The sequence below is a fragment of the Pristiophorus japonicus genome, chromosome 3 (assembly GCF_044704955.1).
Source record: "Pristiophorus japonicus isolate sPriJap1 chromosome 3, sPriJap1.hap1, whole genome shotgun sequence".
NCBI classification, from domain to species: domain Eukaryota; kingdom Metazoa; phylum Chordata; class Chondrichthyes; family Pristiophoridae; genus Pristiophorus; species Pristiophorus japonicus.
In genome coordinates, this window is record NC_091979.1 from 242615212 (window position 1) to 242633798 (window position 18587).

The 18587-nt window shown below is 40.2% G+C and overlaps 1 protein-coding gene across 5 annotated transcripts in view; it reads right to left on the bottom strand.

Moving 5' to 3' along the window:
- The window catches only part of LOC139260198 (metal transporter CNNM2-like), a 214723-nt gene that overhangs the window by 26452 nt on the left and 169684 nt on the right, over positions 1 to 18587 (bottom strand). For 3 of the 5 annotated variants that reach the window (XM_070876476.1, XM_070876474.1, XM_070876472.1), the window contains 3 exons: positions 17272 to 17441; positions 7922 to 8015; positions 1889 to 1951 (listed from right to left, as the gene is read on the bottom strand). In XM_070876476.1, coding sequence (XP_070732577.1) covers positions 1889 to 1951; positions 7922 to 8015; positions 17272 to 17441 — 327 coding nt within the window. The remainder of the gene's footprint in view (positions 1 to 1888; positions 1952 to 7921; positions 8016 to 17271; positions 17442 to 18587) is intronic. The other 2 variants (XM_070876475.1, XM_070876473.1) reach the window with 1 other exon arrangement.

The window sequence follows — 18587 nt, forward strand, 5'->3', positions numbered from 1 at the left end:
CTGCTGAACTCACCAGATTGTACATACTCTAAATGGGAAGATTTGCCAATTCAAACATTTGAACCTCAATGGTCAAATGAAAATGTTGCAATTTCTTGCACTACTGCATTGTTTTTTGAAAAACTTACTGCAAAGTGAAATCAAAGTTGATGGGAAAGCACAGAGGACAAGTAAAGCCAGCAGCCATAGAGAAGAGAATATACTTCAGCATATTCCAGATTTCAAATTCTATACTGAATGCAGAAAACTAATCACCGGAAAAAATATTGCATTAAGCTGTGTGATAGTGATTTGAGAAATTAATTTTACAGGAGAGAGCAGATATGGATGCACAAGGTAGAAACTCGAGAGAGAGAGAGAGAGAGAGAGAGAGATGATTTCCGGTTGTAGGTCAGGGTATCAGCCACACAGCTGCAGTCTTTACAGCAGTCTAGCCCATGAGAAAGTTGTGCACATACCGGGATAGAATTATGGCCGAACAACTAAAATTATAGAGGGGGAAATCCCCACGCTCTCAACATTTCCATTGTTAGATTGGATTACAAAGTGCCTGGGGATCCCAAAAATCATCCGAGCATTTTGTAAACTAGGTTTCACATTGCACTGGATTTAGATTCCATGTGGTGTCAAATGGAAACGGAGAGAGACTACCCTCTCCAGGAAGTCACACTCCACTTTGCCCTGGAGTCAGGTCAGGCCTCAACTCCACATTTACACTGCCAGTTAAATGCTTTTCATCAATGTTAAATTGTCAGTGTAAATAGATCTGTAGATTAGGAGATGGAAAAATTGTGGTTTTAATGCAAAGGTATCTAAACAGTTGGACAAGGGATCCTCCCTGTTGTATTGGTTAACTTATACTGGGTGAAAATACAACAAAATAGTTACCGTTTATCAACACATCTAATCTGTAAAGTGTAACAAAACCAACAACTTGCATTTATATAGCGTCTTCAAAAGGAGTAAAACATCCCAAGGCACTTCACAAGAGCGTTAACAAAATTTGACACCGAGCCATATCAGGACTGGAGTCCAAAAGCTTGGTCAAAGAAGTAGATTTTAAGGAGCAGCTTAAAGGAGGAGAGGACTAGTCGGGGATGGAGTGGAGAGAAAGAGGTTTAGAGGGGGAATTCCAGAGCTTAGGGCCTAGGCAGCTGAAGGCACAGTCACCAATGGTAGAACGATGAAAATTGGGGATGCGCAAGAGGCCAGAATTGGAGGAGCGCAGACATCTCGGTGGATTGTAGAAACTTCTATTATAACTATATCATGGTTTGGTATATAAAAACAGTAACTTACGGAACAAATATGCCCAACATAATCTTACTCTAACTCATGATACTGCTGTGTTGACATCACAATCATGTACTATAAGTCATATTCTGTCCAACTGTTATTACTGTTATCACATTAGTAGTGCAGCCACAACTGTGTATCTGATTTTAAAATAATACTTTGATTTACATATGCTGTGATTCAAATCACTAGGTTCTGCTGATTTTCCTTACTCCCGAGCTACATCCACAAACACGGTTTAGCATGTCATTAGTTATCCCTCAGTTTCATTGCAGCTATTCCTCTCCACGGTACCCATTATTCTAGATGTATAGTACATGTTTTGATCAGAGAAAAACATGGACAAATCGTGTACTGTTATAATTGTAAAAGGTGAAGGATTGAACCATGTCTGATAACTCCATACATGATTTAACTGCAGGTTTAGGTTTCTTTATACCACGTGTGCTCCAACGGGACCCTTGCAATAAGTTGCATTTTGCACATATTGAAAAGATTTCAATTTGGTATTGGAATGAATTCTGCTGCCCTTCATTTGTGTGCAAATTGCAGCTTTAACAAGCAGAGTAAGAACATATTTGTGCAAATTTACCTGGTGAACCAGCCAGTGATTCAGTTCTGCTGACAGCAAAAGTACGAGAGAGAGACAAAGGAACTATAGGGGAAGTGAAGAATAAAAACAAAAATAGGAAAGTAAAAATTAAGTGGAAAAATATTCGACACAGCACACATTCTATGCATATTAATTAAGACAAGAGAACTCCAATAAACATAACTGTGACTTTGTACATAAAGTTAGCATCAATAAATCAGATTAAAATAAATATAATACAATATATATTGCCTTATAAAACTTCATCTTAAACCCAGGTAATATTACCTTCTGTCTTTTCTGGAAAGTTTTAGGGCAACTATTAAATTACCCATTTAAATCTTGTCCAATTCAAAAAAAGTAATTTCTTAAAAAAATATAATTTTTCTAATTTTCTTCACTTCTGTCCTGAAAAAGTGATCTCTTTGGTCAGGTACTGTTTCACAGGCATGCTCCAGTACTTCAGCCAACTTGCATGCTTCATGTATGAGGCCAGGCTGTGAACGTCAACAGGCTACTCCACCATGAACAGCATTACAACCAAGCCCATCAGATGACCATACTTGCATATTTCTGCACCACAATTACTGCCCATCTGAGTTCAGCTAGTTGAGCACAGGCTAGGAATTAACCCTAGCATCTTTCTGTTCTATATAGCTCAATACTACCCGAGTGGTGCCTCAGGTTGATTCTGCACCTTCAACTTCATCAAGTTTTGGCCTTTATGAAGTTAATTTTTGTCTTTTAATATCCTTCAGAGATTGAGATAGTTTGCAATAGTTTCAAAATTGGATCACAGATGTTAAGTTTTTTTTTCTTATTGAGAAGTCTAGATAAAGGCCCATGTCCATAGTGCAGAACATCAAGATTTAAAGAGGAAAGAACTCTAAGTAAATCAAGAATATTGAAATAAGAAAATCATAAGCTATTATAACATAGAATTTTATAAGTTTGTAATTGTATTGTTGACTTTCTATAAAACACAACATATAATGAAGTGGAACGAATGCATGCTCTGTCCCCTGACATTACAGCACAGACAGGTACTATTATTTAATCAGATCAGTGTCCCCTTTAATTTCACTGATGGCTGTTAGCATTCGTGCGAGCTCAATCAGTAGAATTGAAGGTGACAATTAAGTAATTACATGAGCTGCACTGAGTATTGATTTGACAACTGTATGTGCGGTGTTGTAGTTCAATGTAGAGCAAGTCCCAGCCACGGTGTCGCAAGTACAGTTGTCAAGTATCCCGAGTAAATTCCACTGGGAAGATCCCCATCCAAGCTCAACGTGTTTTCTGGTTCAGAACTTGCTAAAGCTGGTCAAGAAAGTATCAAAACTTGAAGCAAAAATGTTTCATTGATGTACCAGGCAGTATAGAAAAGTCAGCCAGTTTAACTGAAGCACTAGGCTCCATGGTCTCATTTGTATCGACTTAGTACATTTTCCAGGGATAAATTGAATCAGATTTCAGATGAGATTAAGGAAAAGATTTGGGAAACATTTGGCAAGCCTTGCATTCAGTTAACAACAGTCAACAACAGGTGTCAGCCTTGGCTCAGTTAGTAGCACTCTCTCAGAAGGCTATGGGTTTAAGACCCGCTCAAGAGACTTGAGCAAAAAAACCTAGGCTGACACTCCAGTGCCAGTACTGAAATTGTGCTACACTGTTGGAGGTGCCGTTTTTCAGATACGACATTAAACCGAGGCCCCGTCTGCTCTCCCAGGTGGACGTAAAAGATTCCATGGTACTACAATGAAGAAAAGCAGGGTAGTTCCAACCGGTGTCCTGAGCAATATTTATCGCTTAATCAGCATCACAAACAGATGCTCGGTCATTATCAATTGGCTACCGCATTTCCTACATTACAACTCTTCAAAAGTACGTCATTGGCTGTAAAACTCTGTGGGACATTGTGAAATGCGCTATATAAATGCAAGTCTCTCTTTCCTTAATAAAGTCTGGAGTGAAGTCCACTGTTGTGATCACACTCTTGGTGCACTTTAAGTACTGCACTTAACCAAAGTAGGTAAGTTATTATAGCAATTCAGTTAAACATAAGCTATTGACATCGCCCAACATGTTTATTGTGAGACTGGCAGTTGTGGGCTTTTAATATAAAACCCTTCGAAGAACTCAGCTGTTCAAATTTTCTGTGGTTTTCAAACAAATTATACAGGACTTGCAGAACATTTCAATTCCATAAACTTACTCTATTATTATAGCCAATAGAATTCAAAGGAAGAATTAAAAAATCTCAAATACAATTTTTGGCTAGTGAAAACCCAATATTGTCAGCAGGCATTTTTTTTTCTCGACAGTGCTTCATTTTTTTCCTGGTTATTTTCTTTGTCCTTAGCCACAAGATATGGTAAATAACAAGGCCACAATAAGGTCTACCATTTTTCCAAGCCTACTGCCATTATTAAATATACAGGTGCTCCTTTGTTAAATACAGGTTACAATTCATTAGCTGCAAATTAGGTTGTGAAAGGTGCAATTAAAATTCAAGTTATTTCATATATATGTATAACATATATATTATATAGCATAGGAATATTACACTGAAACTGAATAGAATATTGAGACACCTTAAATACCTGTTAACATGACGCGACTTCATCATTTATATCTGCCAATCCTTGGAGTAACAGTGAAGTGCAAAAATATTCTATCTTTTGCAATCATTGCTTAAATTTGAATATAACTGAAAACTATCAAATTTCAAAAGGAATCTGAGGCAGAGTTTTATTTTAAATAATTGCACTCTACAGGCTTTTGAAATTCTCGACTTCTAAAAATGACCAGATTTGTAATCACTAATAAATATTGCCCGAGTATAGGTCAGCAGTTTTAAAATGCTCTAATTTGCACTTAATCGTTTCCTTAGCATTGTCCACATGATTTAAAAAAATAGGATTGAGCATGAAGCCTTTAAAGTTTCATTGGCACTTTAACATGCCTTTTAGTCAATTGCCTTTAATCAAAACCAGCACAGTATAGTAGAGCTATGAATTCACACTAAAAAGAGGCCATCTTTCACTTTAGCGAAGTCAATTAAAAAGGGATAATAGGGGCAAAATTCAATTTCGCCATGGGCACAAAACAGGCAACATCAGAGTCCTGACCAAGTATAGAAGGAAAATTACAAAACCACATGCACCAAAGTAGGAGAAAAAGTATAAACCTGGGATAAAACAATCCAATAAACTCAACCCAACTTAAGAGCAGTCCTAAACAAGCTAAAACAAATAATCCCCAGAGTTAGGTGGTATTTAGCCTAAATTGTTGAGACCAGTGAAGAGATTTGTGAGGCACTGACAATCATTACAAGGGAGTCAATGGCCACTGGGGAGGTACCAGTAGACAGTGGAAACAGGTTAATTCGAAAACGATGACAGAACAGACACAGCTAACTATAGACCCTTCAATTCCATGTAAAATAATAAAACTGATCAGGAGTAAATTTTAAAATTATCTGTAAAAACCTAGTAAAGTATGGTCAATAAGATTTGAGATATGGAAGATCCTGCCTGGCCAACAGTCATCTGGGTAAAGCTTATGATTCCATGTCCTTAGACTTGAAGACATTTGATAAAGTTCCACACAAAAGATTAATTAAGACCAAAGCTGTGGGGATTAAGAGCAAAACTTGAGTTTGGATAAGAAATTGGTTTAAGGGTAGAAAACAATGGTCACTGATTAAAGGGGCAATGTCAGGTTGGGGAGGGGAAAGTACTGAATGGCATTCCTCAGGGTTCAGTATTCAGACCATTGATTCAAATTTACAATGACTTGGACTCTGAAATGCAATGCAAATGTGCCAAATTTGCAGATGATACCAAATTAGGAGGGGCAGTGGAATCGAAACAGGCAGCTCGGAAATGACAATGAGCTAAACAAAATATTTGAGTGGGTCAAACAATAGCAGAAGGAATGTATTACATGCACGTATAAGGAATTGCACATACAAAAGAAAAAGTGTAGGATTGTTCTGCATGGATGAATTAGGATGAGCCAAATTACTTTCCTTATCCGAAAGATCTTGTGGTTTTATTACTGAAGACTCAAAGGGAGAAAAAAGGCCACTGCCTTTCTATCCTCAAAATATCCACTAGAGGGCTGTCAAATTCAATGCTCAAAGAGCCATAAACTCCCAATTCATGTATCTTAAAAGCTGAAACAGAAAAAAAATTACAAATCTCCAATTACATCTAAATTTCACATTTTAGATATTAAAACAGGGTTGGATTATCTCAGCAGTGCAAATAGTATCAGCATCAATATAGTGCCGTCTTTTAGAGTCCAATTTGCTTTTATATCAGATTTTACTTTCAGTCCTATCTTGTGTCAGCTGTAAACTTGAACTCTTCCTGTGCCATTAGTCAGATCCCCCAAATGAAGAGAAATTTGATGAGTCAAGACTGGTTTAAGTCAAGTAATACTTAAACAGGGAAAGAATAGTTAAGAATATCACTGAAAAGGTGTGGATTCTTCATTTCCTAAAGCAAATCTTTTATACCAGAAGAGAGGATTGGGAGGAAAATAAATCAGATAAGTGTTTAAAAAAAAAATTGAAGTCCTTTGCACCAAATGGGAAATCTAACCACAATTTATCACTGCAATATTAAATATAGACTCAAATCAACACAGTACTGTAAAACTAAATACATGCTGGTAGAGCACTAGCTTACCTTCAACCTGAAAAAACATTTTTTGCAACTTATCAAGTCACTTTAAAAAAAAAATTCCAGTGTTAGTTCCTAATCTGATTTTTTTTTCCATTTATCAATTTTTGTTTAATTTCAAGTAATTTTCTACTTTTAACGATGAGCTTACAAGCAAGCAGGGGTAGTTAGTGTGTTTTTTTTCATGAAGATATTGAGGCAATCGGACGAGAGTTGTGTTACATCCACATAACCTTAAACTGCAGCTTTGGTAGGAGTTTATCCTGATGGCCTTTGGTCAGGCAGTATTTAAGCAGAGCTCTCACTCGGATTAAATGGGTGAAGTTGAATCCATGATACGATAGATTGCACATGGTCTGCAGGTTAGATGGGCCAATATTTTAAGCCATTCCATGCTTTATTTGATCCATTTATTATACCTCAATGTTTTCCCTTTTAACGTGACCCTCTTTCAGCCCTTCACCTGATCAATTTCCGTTCCCATTTCTACCCGAATCACCATACTTGACCCTTCAATCTACACATTTCTCAACAGCGAACTCCCGAGCAAGCTGCAAATGAACTTCGTGCTTTTATACTTGAAATTACTGTTGAAGTAAAATTACAATTTTCAACAGGTTTATTTTGAAAAGCATTTAAAAAAAAACACAAGTAAAAGTGTTTCAATATAGGCTGCTCAGATTCTGAACATTGAGGTTTAATTATTTTAATTAAGGTATATATCTTTTGAAATGCAAACCTGGCTTTCACTATCATAGAAATTATATCTATGCGCATCACACACACACAAGTAGATTTCCTACAGAAATTCAGAATAAGCAAAATTCTGAAAGTGCATTCGTGATGCTGTGTTTATAAGATGGGGATCTGCAGCTTCGCGAGCTTAAGGAGCTCCATCTGGTGGCAGAAGGATGTATCTGCAGGGGGGGGGGTTGCCCAACTCAGGAATGCACAACATACATATTAAATTTACTATCTTAAAGATGAGCAGATCTCCTTTGGTTTAATTCAGTAAGTTGGAGAATATGCAGTTTTAAAACACTAGGGGTGCTCTCAACAAATGAGGCAATGTTACAGGAACTAATTGCCGCACAGATATATATATGCACATATACTCAGAATGAAAGTATGTCTAGTAGCCAAGTTTAGTAGTCGAATCAATCATTTGGTACCCATTAGAGCTATGGGTTATAAGAGGATTAACTTACAGCATTAAAATCTAAGTCTCAGAGCACTGACTAAATAATAATTTGGCTTCAAAAACTTTACCAATTATTTTACTTTCACAGAATACATTGATCGCTACAACTGTTCCAGCTCTTTAACTAATTACGATTAATACCTGGAGAAGATGTGAGGGCCATCATGCCATAATAAGAGAAAGCACCCGCTTCAAACTTCATTACTTCTTTTCCAGCTTCCACCTCCACTTTCCCCTAGTTACACAAAGCAATTGCCATCATTAAACCATCATTCAATAAACACATGGGTTTATTTCTTCACAGTACGAATATTCATTAAAGTAAACTAAAACATGCTATCTGACTAAAATTCAACTAATCTAAGAAGCACTTCACCTCAAACTTTAGAATTCTGAAACAATGTAAAGGCATTTCTATGAAACATTTTTCCTATGAATTAAAAAGCTTTACTGGTGATTTATATAGAAGGAAACTTAGTAAACATACACAGGCTGTTACAAAGTAATAGAAAAAAGTCCTTCAAATTATGAAAAATTGGCTCCAATCCCTAGACATAAGCTTATTATTTTCTGAGTTTGAAGAACTGAGGAAGTCAACAGGTCTAGCCCTGTTCCCTTTCAAAACTATAATGCTGATTCCATTAAAATGCAAAAACTACTGCATTACTTTACACACCAATACAGATCAGTATCTCTGGAAATGTGAAGGCATGCAAACAGAATGCAGCATTGAGACAAATATGCACCATCATGTTTGTTCCTCGTCATTGAAGGTAATAAATAAAATTGTCATTTATTGGAGAAGGAAGACAATGAAGGGCAAGAATGGCAAACAACGTCGAGTGAGCCAAAAGTTAGGAAATTAATAGCCACAGATCTTGGCCATAAACAAGTGCTTCTGGAAGAGGAAAGAAAATAATTTGGTGGGAGTCTCAACATACGCCACCCCTGGAGGCCAGGGTAATTTTCCCAGGGCCATGGGAGCAGTTCATCCCCTTGGCTCATCATCTACACTTGTTACCAAAAGAGGGGGAAAAAAACCCAAGGAGAATCTTGCGCTCATATGAAAAAAAACTCCCCAGGATGGAGTAATATCTGAAATGAGTGTACGCGAAGCAGAGTTTCTCTGGTGTGTGTAAAAAAAATTACAATGCGAATGTTAACTATCCAAGTTTGTATTTTCAATTGGCTGAATGGCAACCTTAAAAGCCAAAAGGGATAGTGCGTGCCAAGAGGCAAGTAGAAAACGGGCAACAGATTTTAACCATTAATTATTTGGGTCAAAAAAGTTTTTATAAAGACGAGCATAGCTCCTGTGGTGTTGGTCATGGGTAGTCGGGGATCTGGGACAAAGTTTTAATGTTTAACTGATAACCCGGCCTGTCCTTTCAATTGCTCTCTGGAGAAGTGTCCAAGCAAACAGCTGCTTGTAAACTCATGAAGCCAATCGGAGGGCAATAGTAACCAGGTTTCATAACCTAACTTTTATATAGAAAATACAAGATAAAAATAGACCTAAACTACTCTATGCCGATGTTTATCTTCCGCACAAACCAATCCTAATTCCATGTGTCCGCCCTGTTCACATATCCGTTTATCCCCCTTTCCTTCAATCATCTATTTTAAAATGTTTTCATGATCTCTGCTTCAAACACTAATTCTGGTAGTGAGGTGAATTTTTAAAATGCAAAAATGCTATTCCTGCATCAATTTAAAATAATTTATCATCAAGATTAGCTCCTCATTCAGTAAAAGGATTACTTCAACTAAACATAAAATGGTACATTAGAGGGATTTTAAAATTAATTATACCCATGTACAATGCAATGTCCCACTTTAAATTAAATACACTATTGGCCATTACGTCCATATACGTCCTTACTATACAGTATAAATGCACACGAGGCCCATGCTTGAGAGGTCAGTCGGTGACCTGTCCTTTATTCCTTAGCACTCAAGTGATGAAGGTGGGTGGAGCTTCCCCTTTTATACCTGAAGGTCCAGGTTAGGAGTGTCTCCCACCTAGTGATCATTGTTCTCACAGTGTACAACTTAGGTCAGATTATACATGGGTTACAATGCTGGTTGAATACAAGACATCTAGCGCTCTAGTTTTTTTTGTTAAGTCTCTGTATTACCTACAGTAAACCAAGTTTCTAATGACCTTCCCTTTGGTCTTTCCTCCCCTCCCACTTTCCCAGTCTCTGCACTTGCTTAAAGCCTGTTGCACCTCTAACTTTTTCTAGTTCTGATGAAAGGTCATCAACCTGAAATGTTAACTCTTGTTTCTCTCTCCACAGATATTCATTGGTGTATATGGGCAGTATTCTTGACAACAGTACTGCAAGCTTTAGAGAATATAAATTCAGGCATCTGCAAAGCCAAATATGGAATCTGGTTAGCATCCTACTCTGTCAGGGAATGCAGCAAATAATAGGGAAACTGACACATACGTTCATTACTGAGAGGACACTGAAATCTTCATACTAAAGGCAATTATTGCACCTTTTACTGTTGCTTTACAGAAGAATAAGCTCCAGTTGACTACAAAAATATTTTGTGTTAAATATTACATAAGAGGAAATAGCGCATTAGTGAATTAGAAGCTGGTTATTCAAAATAGGAATCCAGATGTACTCAGAAGCCTTGAGCAAATTATGTTCAACATCTAGACTTGTTAGCAAAATTGAAGCCCATGTGATTAAAGAGCCAGTGGCAGTGTGGATAGGTAATTGGCCAAGTTCTTATCTAATCGTAGCCAGAAAATCTCCTGCAATGGCTTCTCTTCCCATTCCTGCATCGTTACCTCTGGTGTCCCCCAAGGATCTGTCTTTGGCCCCCTCTTATTTCTCATCCATATGCTGCCCCTTGGCGATATCATCTGAAAACACGGAATCAGTTTCCACATGACGACACTCAGCTCTACCTCTCCACAACTTCTCTCGACCCCTGCTTGGTATCTAAATTGTCAGATTGCTTGTCCAACATTCAGTTCTGGATGAGCAGAAATTTTCTCCAATTAAATATTGGGAAGACAGAAGTCATTATCTTTGGTCCCCGCCAGAAACTGCGTTCCCTAACCACTGACTTTATCCCTCTCCCTAGCATCAATCAAGGGTGAACAAGGCTGTTCGCAACCTAGATGTCATATTTGACCCGGATATGAGTTTCCAGCCACATATCTGCGGCATAACTAAAACCGCTTTTTTCCACCTCCGTAACATTGCCCGCCTCTGCCCCTGCCTCAGCTCTCTGCTGCTGAAACCCTCATTCATGCCTTTGTTACCTCTTGAACACTTGACTATTCCAACTCACTCCTGGCTGGCCTCCCACATTCTACACTACGTAAACGTGAGGTCATCCAAAACTCAGCAGCCCGTGTCCTAACTTGCACCATGCCACGATCACCCATCACCCCTGTGCTTTCTGACCCACATTGGCTCCCGGTTAAACAACGCCTCGATTTCAAAATTCTCATCCTTGTTTATAAATCACTCCATGGCCTTGCCCCTCCCTATCTCTAATCTTTTTCAGCCTCAACCTCACAAGATGTCCGCGCTCCTCAAATTCTAGCCTCTTGAACATCCCTCATTATAACTGCTCAACCATCGGTGGCCATGGCTTCAGCTGCCTGGGCCCAAGCTCTGGAACTCCTTCCCTAAACTTCTCCGCCTCTCTATCCGCCTTTAAGACGCTCCTTAAAACCTATCTCTTTAAACAAGCTTTTGGTCATCTGTCTAAATTTCTTCTTTTGTGGCTTGGAGTCAAAATTTATCTGTTTTGTCTTGTAACACTGTTGTGAAATGCCTTGGGATGTTTTACTACATTAAAGGCGCTATAAAAATAAAAAAGTTATTAGTATTAAGTGACAGGAAGCAGAGCGTTACGGTGAATGGTTGTTTTCCAGACTGGAGGGATGTACAGTGGTGTCATGGGGTTGGGGGTGATATATTAGCATGGATAGAGGATTGGCTAATGAACAGAAAACAGAGAGTAGGGTTAAATGGTTCATTCTCGGGTTGGCAATCAGTAATCAGTGGGGTGCCGCAGGGATCAGTGCTGGGGCCCCAACTATTTCCAATGTATAACGATTGGAGTGTAACGTAGCCAAGTTTGCTGATGATACAAAGATGGGAGGAAAAGCAATGAGTGAGGAGGACACAGAAAATCTGCAAAAGGACAAAGACAGGCTAAGTGAGTGGGCAACAATTTGGCAGATGGAGTACAATGTTGGAAAGTGCGAGGTCATGCACTTTGGTAGAAAAAAATCAAAGAGCAAGTTATTATTTAAATGGAGAAAGATTGCAAAGTGCTGCAGTACAGCGGGACCTGGGGGTACTTGTGCATGAAACACAAAAGGTTAGTATGCAGGTACAGCAAGTGATCAGGAAGGCCAATGGTATCTTGGCCTTTATTGCAAAGGAGATGGAGTATAAAAGCAGGTAAGTCTTGCTACAGTTGTACAGGATATTGGTGAGGTCACACCTGGAATACTGCGTGCGGTTTTGTTTTCCATATTTACGAAAGGATATACTTGCTTTGGAGGCAGTTCAGAGAAGGTTCACTAGGTTGATTCCGGGGATGAGGGGGTTGACTTATGAGGAAAGGTTGAGGAGGTCAGGCCTCTACTCATTGGAATTCAGAAGAATGAGAGGTGATCTTATCGAAACGTATAAGATTATGAGGGGGCTTGACAAGGTGGATACAAAGAGGATGTTTACACTGATAGGGGAGACTAGAACTAGAAGGCATAATCTTAGAATCAGGGGCCGCCCTTTTAAAACTGTGATGAGGAGAAATTTCTTCTGAGGGTTGTGGATCTGTGGAATTCGCTGCCTCAGAGAGCTGTGGAAGCTGGGACATTATTTCTGTCTTAGATTTATTCAGACAGTTTCTTAAACAATAAGGGAATAAGGGGTTATGGAGAGCGGGCAGGGAAGTGGACCCGAGTCCATGATCGGATCAGCCATGATCGTATTAAATGGCAGAGCAGGCTCGAGGAGCCGTATGGCCTACTCCTGCTCCTATTTCTTATGTTCTTATGCTCTCCAGAGGTCGATATTAGGACCACTGCTCTTTTTGATATACAGGTTCGACCTCCAAAATCCGGAATCCAGAATGTTGCGGAATCTGGACACCGGCCAATCTGTGGCGGGGTCGTCCAGAAACCGGAAAATGTTCCGATATCCGGACTCCCCCTGCCTCGGCGAACCGACTCCGCCCTGGCCTGACTTCACCCCGGCCCCTCTCCCTCCCCTTTACCCTCAAGCTGCACGACCCCACTTACCTCGGGCCAGACAAGGAACTCCTCCACTGGAGCCCCACTCAAACATTTCCTCAGCGGCGGGGCCCTGCCTGATCAGGTCCTCGGCAGTGGGGACCCGCCCGATCAGGTCCTCGGTGGTGGGGCCCCGCCCGACGACCTCATCGACGGGGCTGGCGTCCCGAACAGCTCCTCGGCGAGCATCGCCCCCTCCCCGCCCTTTTGACATTCTGAAATCCGGAAATACCCGAACCTGGGCTCGGGTGTTTCAGGATTCGTGACATCAGAAAGACTTTCCGAAGTCCGGAAAAACACAAAACCCGGCTTGGCCTCGGTCCCGAGGTTGGCGGATTTGGGAGGTCAAACCTGTATATTAATGATCTGGACATACAGGGCATAATTTCAAAGTTTGCAGATGATATGAAACTCAGGAATTTAATAAACAAGGAGGGGGATAGTAACAGACTTCAGGAGGACAGAGACAGACTGATGAAATGAGAAGACACATGGCAGATGAAATTTAATGCAGAGAAGTGTGAAATGATGCATTTTGGTAGCAAGAATGAAGAAAGGCAATATAAACGAAATGATACAATTTTAAAGAGGGTGCAGGAACCTAGGGGTGTATGTACACTAATCTAAAGGTGGCAGGACAGGTTGAGAAGACAGTTCAAAACGCATATGGGATTCTTGGCTTTATTAATAGAGGAAGAGTGTACAAAAACAAGGAAGTTATGCTAAACCTTTATAAGACATTGGTTAGGCTTCGCTGGAGCCTTATGTTCCATTCTGGGCACCAAACTGTAGGAAGATATTAAGGGTTAAGAGATGGTGCAGAAGAGATTCATGAGAAAGGTACCAAGAATGCGGGATTTCAGTTATGTGGTGAGCCTTGAGAGGATGAGGTTGTTTTCCTTGGAGCAGAGAAGTCTAAGAGATGTGATAGAGGTGTTCAAAACCATGAATGGTTTAGATAGAGTAAATAAGGAGAATCGGTTTCCAGTGGCAGAAGGGTCGGCAACTGTGGGAGCACAGTCCCCCATTTCTGAACTTTTTGCTTCAGCACACGTCTGAAGTTTGGATTAAGAAAACAGGAAGATTGGAAGTTTGGATCGAAAAGAGACTGCTAGACAATGTGGTGCCTTCCAGCCATTAAAATGAGTAACTGGTCATTGTCTGGATGTTAAATATTTGTGTACCTTGGAACTAAACGATGTTAAGAATAATGGAAATTCATGACTAAACGATTTGATGATGTCTGTATGTTAAGTATTTGAGTGTAACTTTGTTACTATGCGAGGAAACAATTCTGTATGTTAAATATTTGATTGTACCTTTGTTTCTATTGAATGACATCTGTAGGTTAAATCAGCAATTCCAAGTATTTGAGTACCTTGTTACGGTGGGAATAATAGTCTGTATGTTAAACGATTCAGAAAGCAGTTAGTCATGATTATCTAAATGCAAAGAATAAAAGTTCAAAGGCTTTTTAGATATAAAAAATGGAACTGGCTTTTGTCACACAGACTCTTATGGACTGTAGAGACACTGGACGTTCAAACAGCCACGGAAATCGAAGCAAGCTGCCTTTGTGAAGTGTTCACAGTAACTTTCATACTTGGTTTGTTTAGTATGAATGTTTAAATAAAAGACCCAATCCTGCCTTTACTACAATCGAGTGTGTATGGGTAATTCGACATTAAAAGCAACGAAGTGAAAAGAGCAAGACAGCCGTTTACAACAGCAACCAGTGGACACAGATTTAAGGTGATTGGCAAAAGAACCAGATGAGACAAGGGGGAACATTTTTTTCACACGCGAGTTGTTGTGAAGCTCCTTGGGATGTTTTACTACAGTAAAGGTGCTATATAAATACAAGTTGTTGTTGTTGTGATCTGGAATGCACTGCCTGAAAGGGTTGTGGAAGCTGATTCAATAGTTACATTCAAAAAGAAATTGGATAAATACTTGGGAGAAAAAAAAAAGTCAGGGCTATGGGGAAAGAGCTGGGGGAGGGGGGAGTGGGACTCATTGGATTGCTTTACCGAAGAGCTGGCACTGACACGATGGGCCGAATAGCCTCCTTCTGTGCTGTATGATTCTATGATCTAAACCCCAATAACTCAGGCCGCGATTTCCCCAACCTCAGCGGGTCCATGGCAGGCAAAGTCGATGGCGGGTCCCGACCCCACTGCTGTCTCCAGCCAGTTGTCCAAAATGATTTTATCCCGATTGGGCTTGTTGAGCCCGTCCCAACATGTTTGCCGGCCAATTAAAAGGAGGCGGGTCTGATTATGTCATTTGATGACACGTCATCAGCCGGTTTCCTTAAAGGGACCATGTCCAAATTTTGTTTGACAGTTGTGCTGTCAGTGTTCTACAGCACTGAAGTGGTATAAACACTAACAAGCACTGCACAGAGGTGCATGGCTGCATCCAGGCTCTCCCATGATGGCGACACAGTACACAGGGAGGTTCTCTTCCCTTGCCTTCCAATGGGTGGAAGAGAGTTCCCCAGGAGACCAACGCAGTCTGGTTGCACAATGTACAGGAAGACTCAAGCAGGAATGTCGTCAGGACCAGGCTGTAGTGGTGCAAACCTTTCAATGATCTCAGTAGATCACAAAACGTTACTTCAAAGCCACACTCAACCTCATCCTGCTGTGCCACTCATCAAATCCCCATCACTCTGCCTTCCCTACCCTACTCTTGCACATCCTTAACTCTAACAAACTTACCATGCACCTCCTCCCATTCCCCTCTAACTACATTAGCACTTCCCCATCTCACTAGCCACCACTCACACTCATCCTTGTCCAATCATATCAACTAACAACACACAAGGGTAGGCACTTGGGCATTTTAGCCAATGTTCATGTAGAGTTAATGTGGTGTCAAACATTTAAACCTTTATTTGAACACTTTGCGTTCTTGGACAGATCTGTGTGCACCTTTGGAAGTGGCTTAGTGAGTTGCAGTGAATGGTGAGACATAATGGTGCCCCCCCGCAATGGCAATGAATGTTAAAAGGAAATTACTTGGGCATTATAGGGCTGAATTATGGTATTGGTGTAGGGTGGTGCCAAACTGGCACATTACATGGCAGCCAGGGTGTACTGCATCAAGTGAAGTAAATCTGGCCATGATGAGGCCATCCCTGGCAGCAATGTGGTCGGGTGCTGATGCCCTCTGTCCTGTGCAGCATCAGTTGATTGCGGAGAAGGTTGGTGTTGGTGCTGCTTGTGTGCATGGTGCTGCTGGTGTTGGGACTGATCATGGTAAGATTCTGAGGACCAAGGTGAGATAGTTTCAAGGGCACCAATGTAATAGATGGCAGGTGAACTTGAGATGACAGAAGCTATCTTTCAATTAGAGAAGTTGTTCCAATGAGTTAACAGCGGATAGAGTGTTTACGCCAAACACTTGCAACCTGCATAAAGCTCAATCTGTCTGCCAAATGCAGTAAGCAACAGCTTCTGAGCCTGGAAGTGAACAGCTGTGAGATGGGAGCTTTTATAGCACATTTGCAGCTGTCAAGTAATGAGATGATTCCATTGGCACACATCTCCCGACCTGCTTACTCGACGTGATCCCCGGCCTCGTAAAATGTAACGGCGAGCTCAAAATACTTCTTAATGGGCTGTTAATAAGGTCATAATGACCTGAATTACCTTCCCCATTGTTGTGCGTCAGGTCTGTTCAGTGCTGACAGACCTGAAATCTGGGAAAGGCGCATGGCGACAGGCTGACAGCAGGGTCTCAACCCACTGTCAAAAAGAACATTTTCCCACCCGACCCGCCACCGAACACGCCCGCTGACCCCCCGAAAAATTCTCCCCTCAAAGTGATGTCCATTTATGCTAATATATAAATTTGTGAATTCTCTTCTTAAACAATTCGTAACAATAGAGTCTCTTGTTCCCATTAATATGAAAATAGTGCATTGACTTGGGTCAGAAGGCATTATTGATTTTATGACTTTGACCCCAAGGCAGACCAAAATTCTAAGCTGCTATATTGTAATTCCGTACATCTCAATGTAACAAAGTGCTACACAATGTTACCCACCAAAACAATGAAAATGTGTATTTTAAGAAAATGCGGTCCTCCAGCAATACATACTTTACAAATAAATACAGCCACATTTAACGCATCATCTGCAAACTGTACAAATAGATGTCTTGGAACCAGATGGTCCTACAGTATTATTAGGGCTAAACACACCAACCTGTAAAACTAGGATAAAATAGTCTACAGGTTTGTTCCGATGGAAGAGGTAATGTTCTGGAACTTTTTTATTTCTCTCATCAAACTTCATTTCCTGAATAACATTAGGATGTTTGAGTAGCCTCAGTAAGATCTTCTCTGACATCTGTGTTGGGCTGAATGGCTCCACCTCTGAAATCATTAACACAAATATCAATATATTACAATTGTAATGTCAAGCAACCCAAGCCTTCTATTACAATCAACAATGAGTGTTACACAAGTTAGAGGTGGGACAAAAATAGCGCCTTCAAACTGATCTGTTGGGAAAAAATTAAGTTCCGGTACCTTAAATTTAAGAACCTGCTACACAAATACTACTTTTTGAGAACTCTAATTCTCATGGGGGTAGAGAATCAGGCAACCCAATCAATAAACGTTTGCTCTCAAAATATTATCTTATTTCCTGCTGGGGAAAGTTTGATGGCAGTTTGAAGGTCATTGCTTTTATTCAAATTAAAAATGATTCTGCTGCTGTAGCCAATAGGAGACGTGATGACATCTAACACAATGACCAACGCCTTTTCCTGTAAACCCCAATAAATAGAATGTTTATTCCACTCAATTAAGAGTTGCCACAAAAGTGAGGAAGATAGTAATAGTCTTCAAAAAGACAGACAGGCCGGTGGATTGGGTGGACTCATGGCAGATGAAACTCAATGCAGGGAAGTGTAAGGTGATAGATTTGGCAGGAAGAATGAGAGACAATACATGATAAATTTTAAAAGGAGTGCAAGAACAGAGAGACCTGAGGTTTCTTGTGCACAAATCTTTGAAGGTGGCAGGACAGGTTAACAAAGCAGTTAAAATAAAGCATATGGGACATTGGGCTTTATAAATAGTGACATAGAGTACAGAAGCCAGGAAGTTATGCTAAACCTATATAAAACACTAGTTCAGCCCCAGCTGGAGTGTTGTGTCCAATTCTAGGCACCACACTTTAGAAAGGAAGTGAAGGCTTTGGAGAGGATACAAAGAGATTTACTACAATGGTTCCAGGATGAGGGATTACAGTTACAAGGATAGACTGGAGAAGCTGCGGTTGTTCTCCTTGGAGCAGCGAAGGCTAAGAGGAGATTTTATAAAGGTATTTAACATCATGAAGGGTTTAGATAGAGTAAATAAAGAGAAACTGTTTCCAATAGCTGAAGGGATAATAACGAGAGGGGACAAAAGAACCAGAGGCGACATGAGGAAAAATCTTTTTACGCAATGAGTGGTTATGATTTGCAATGCGGTGCCCGATAGGGTGATGGATACAGATTCAATAGTAGCCTT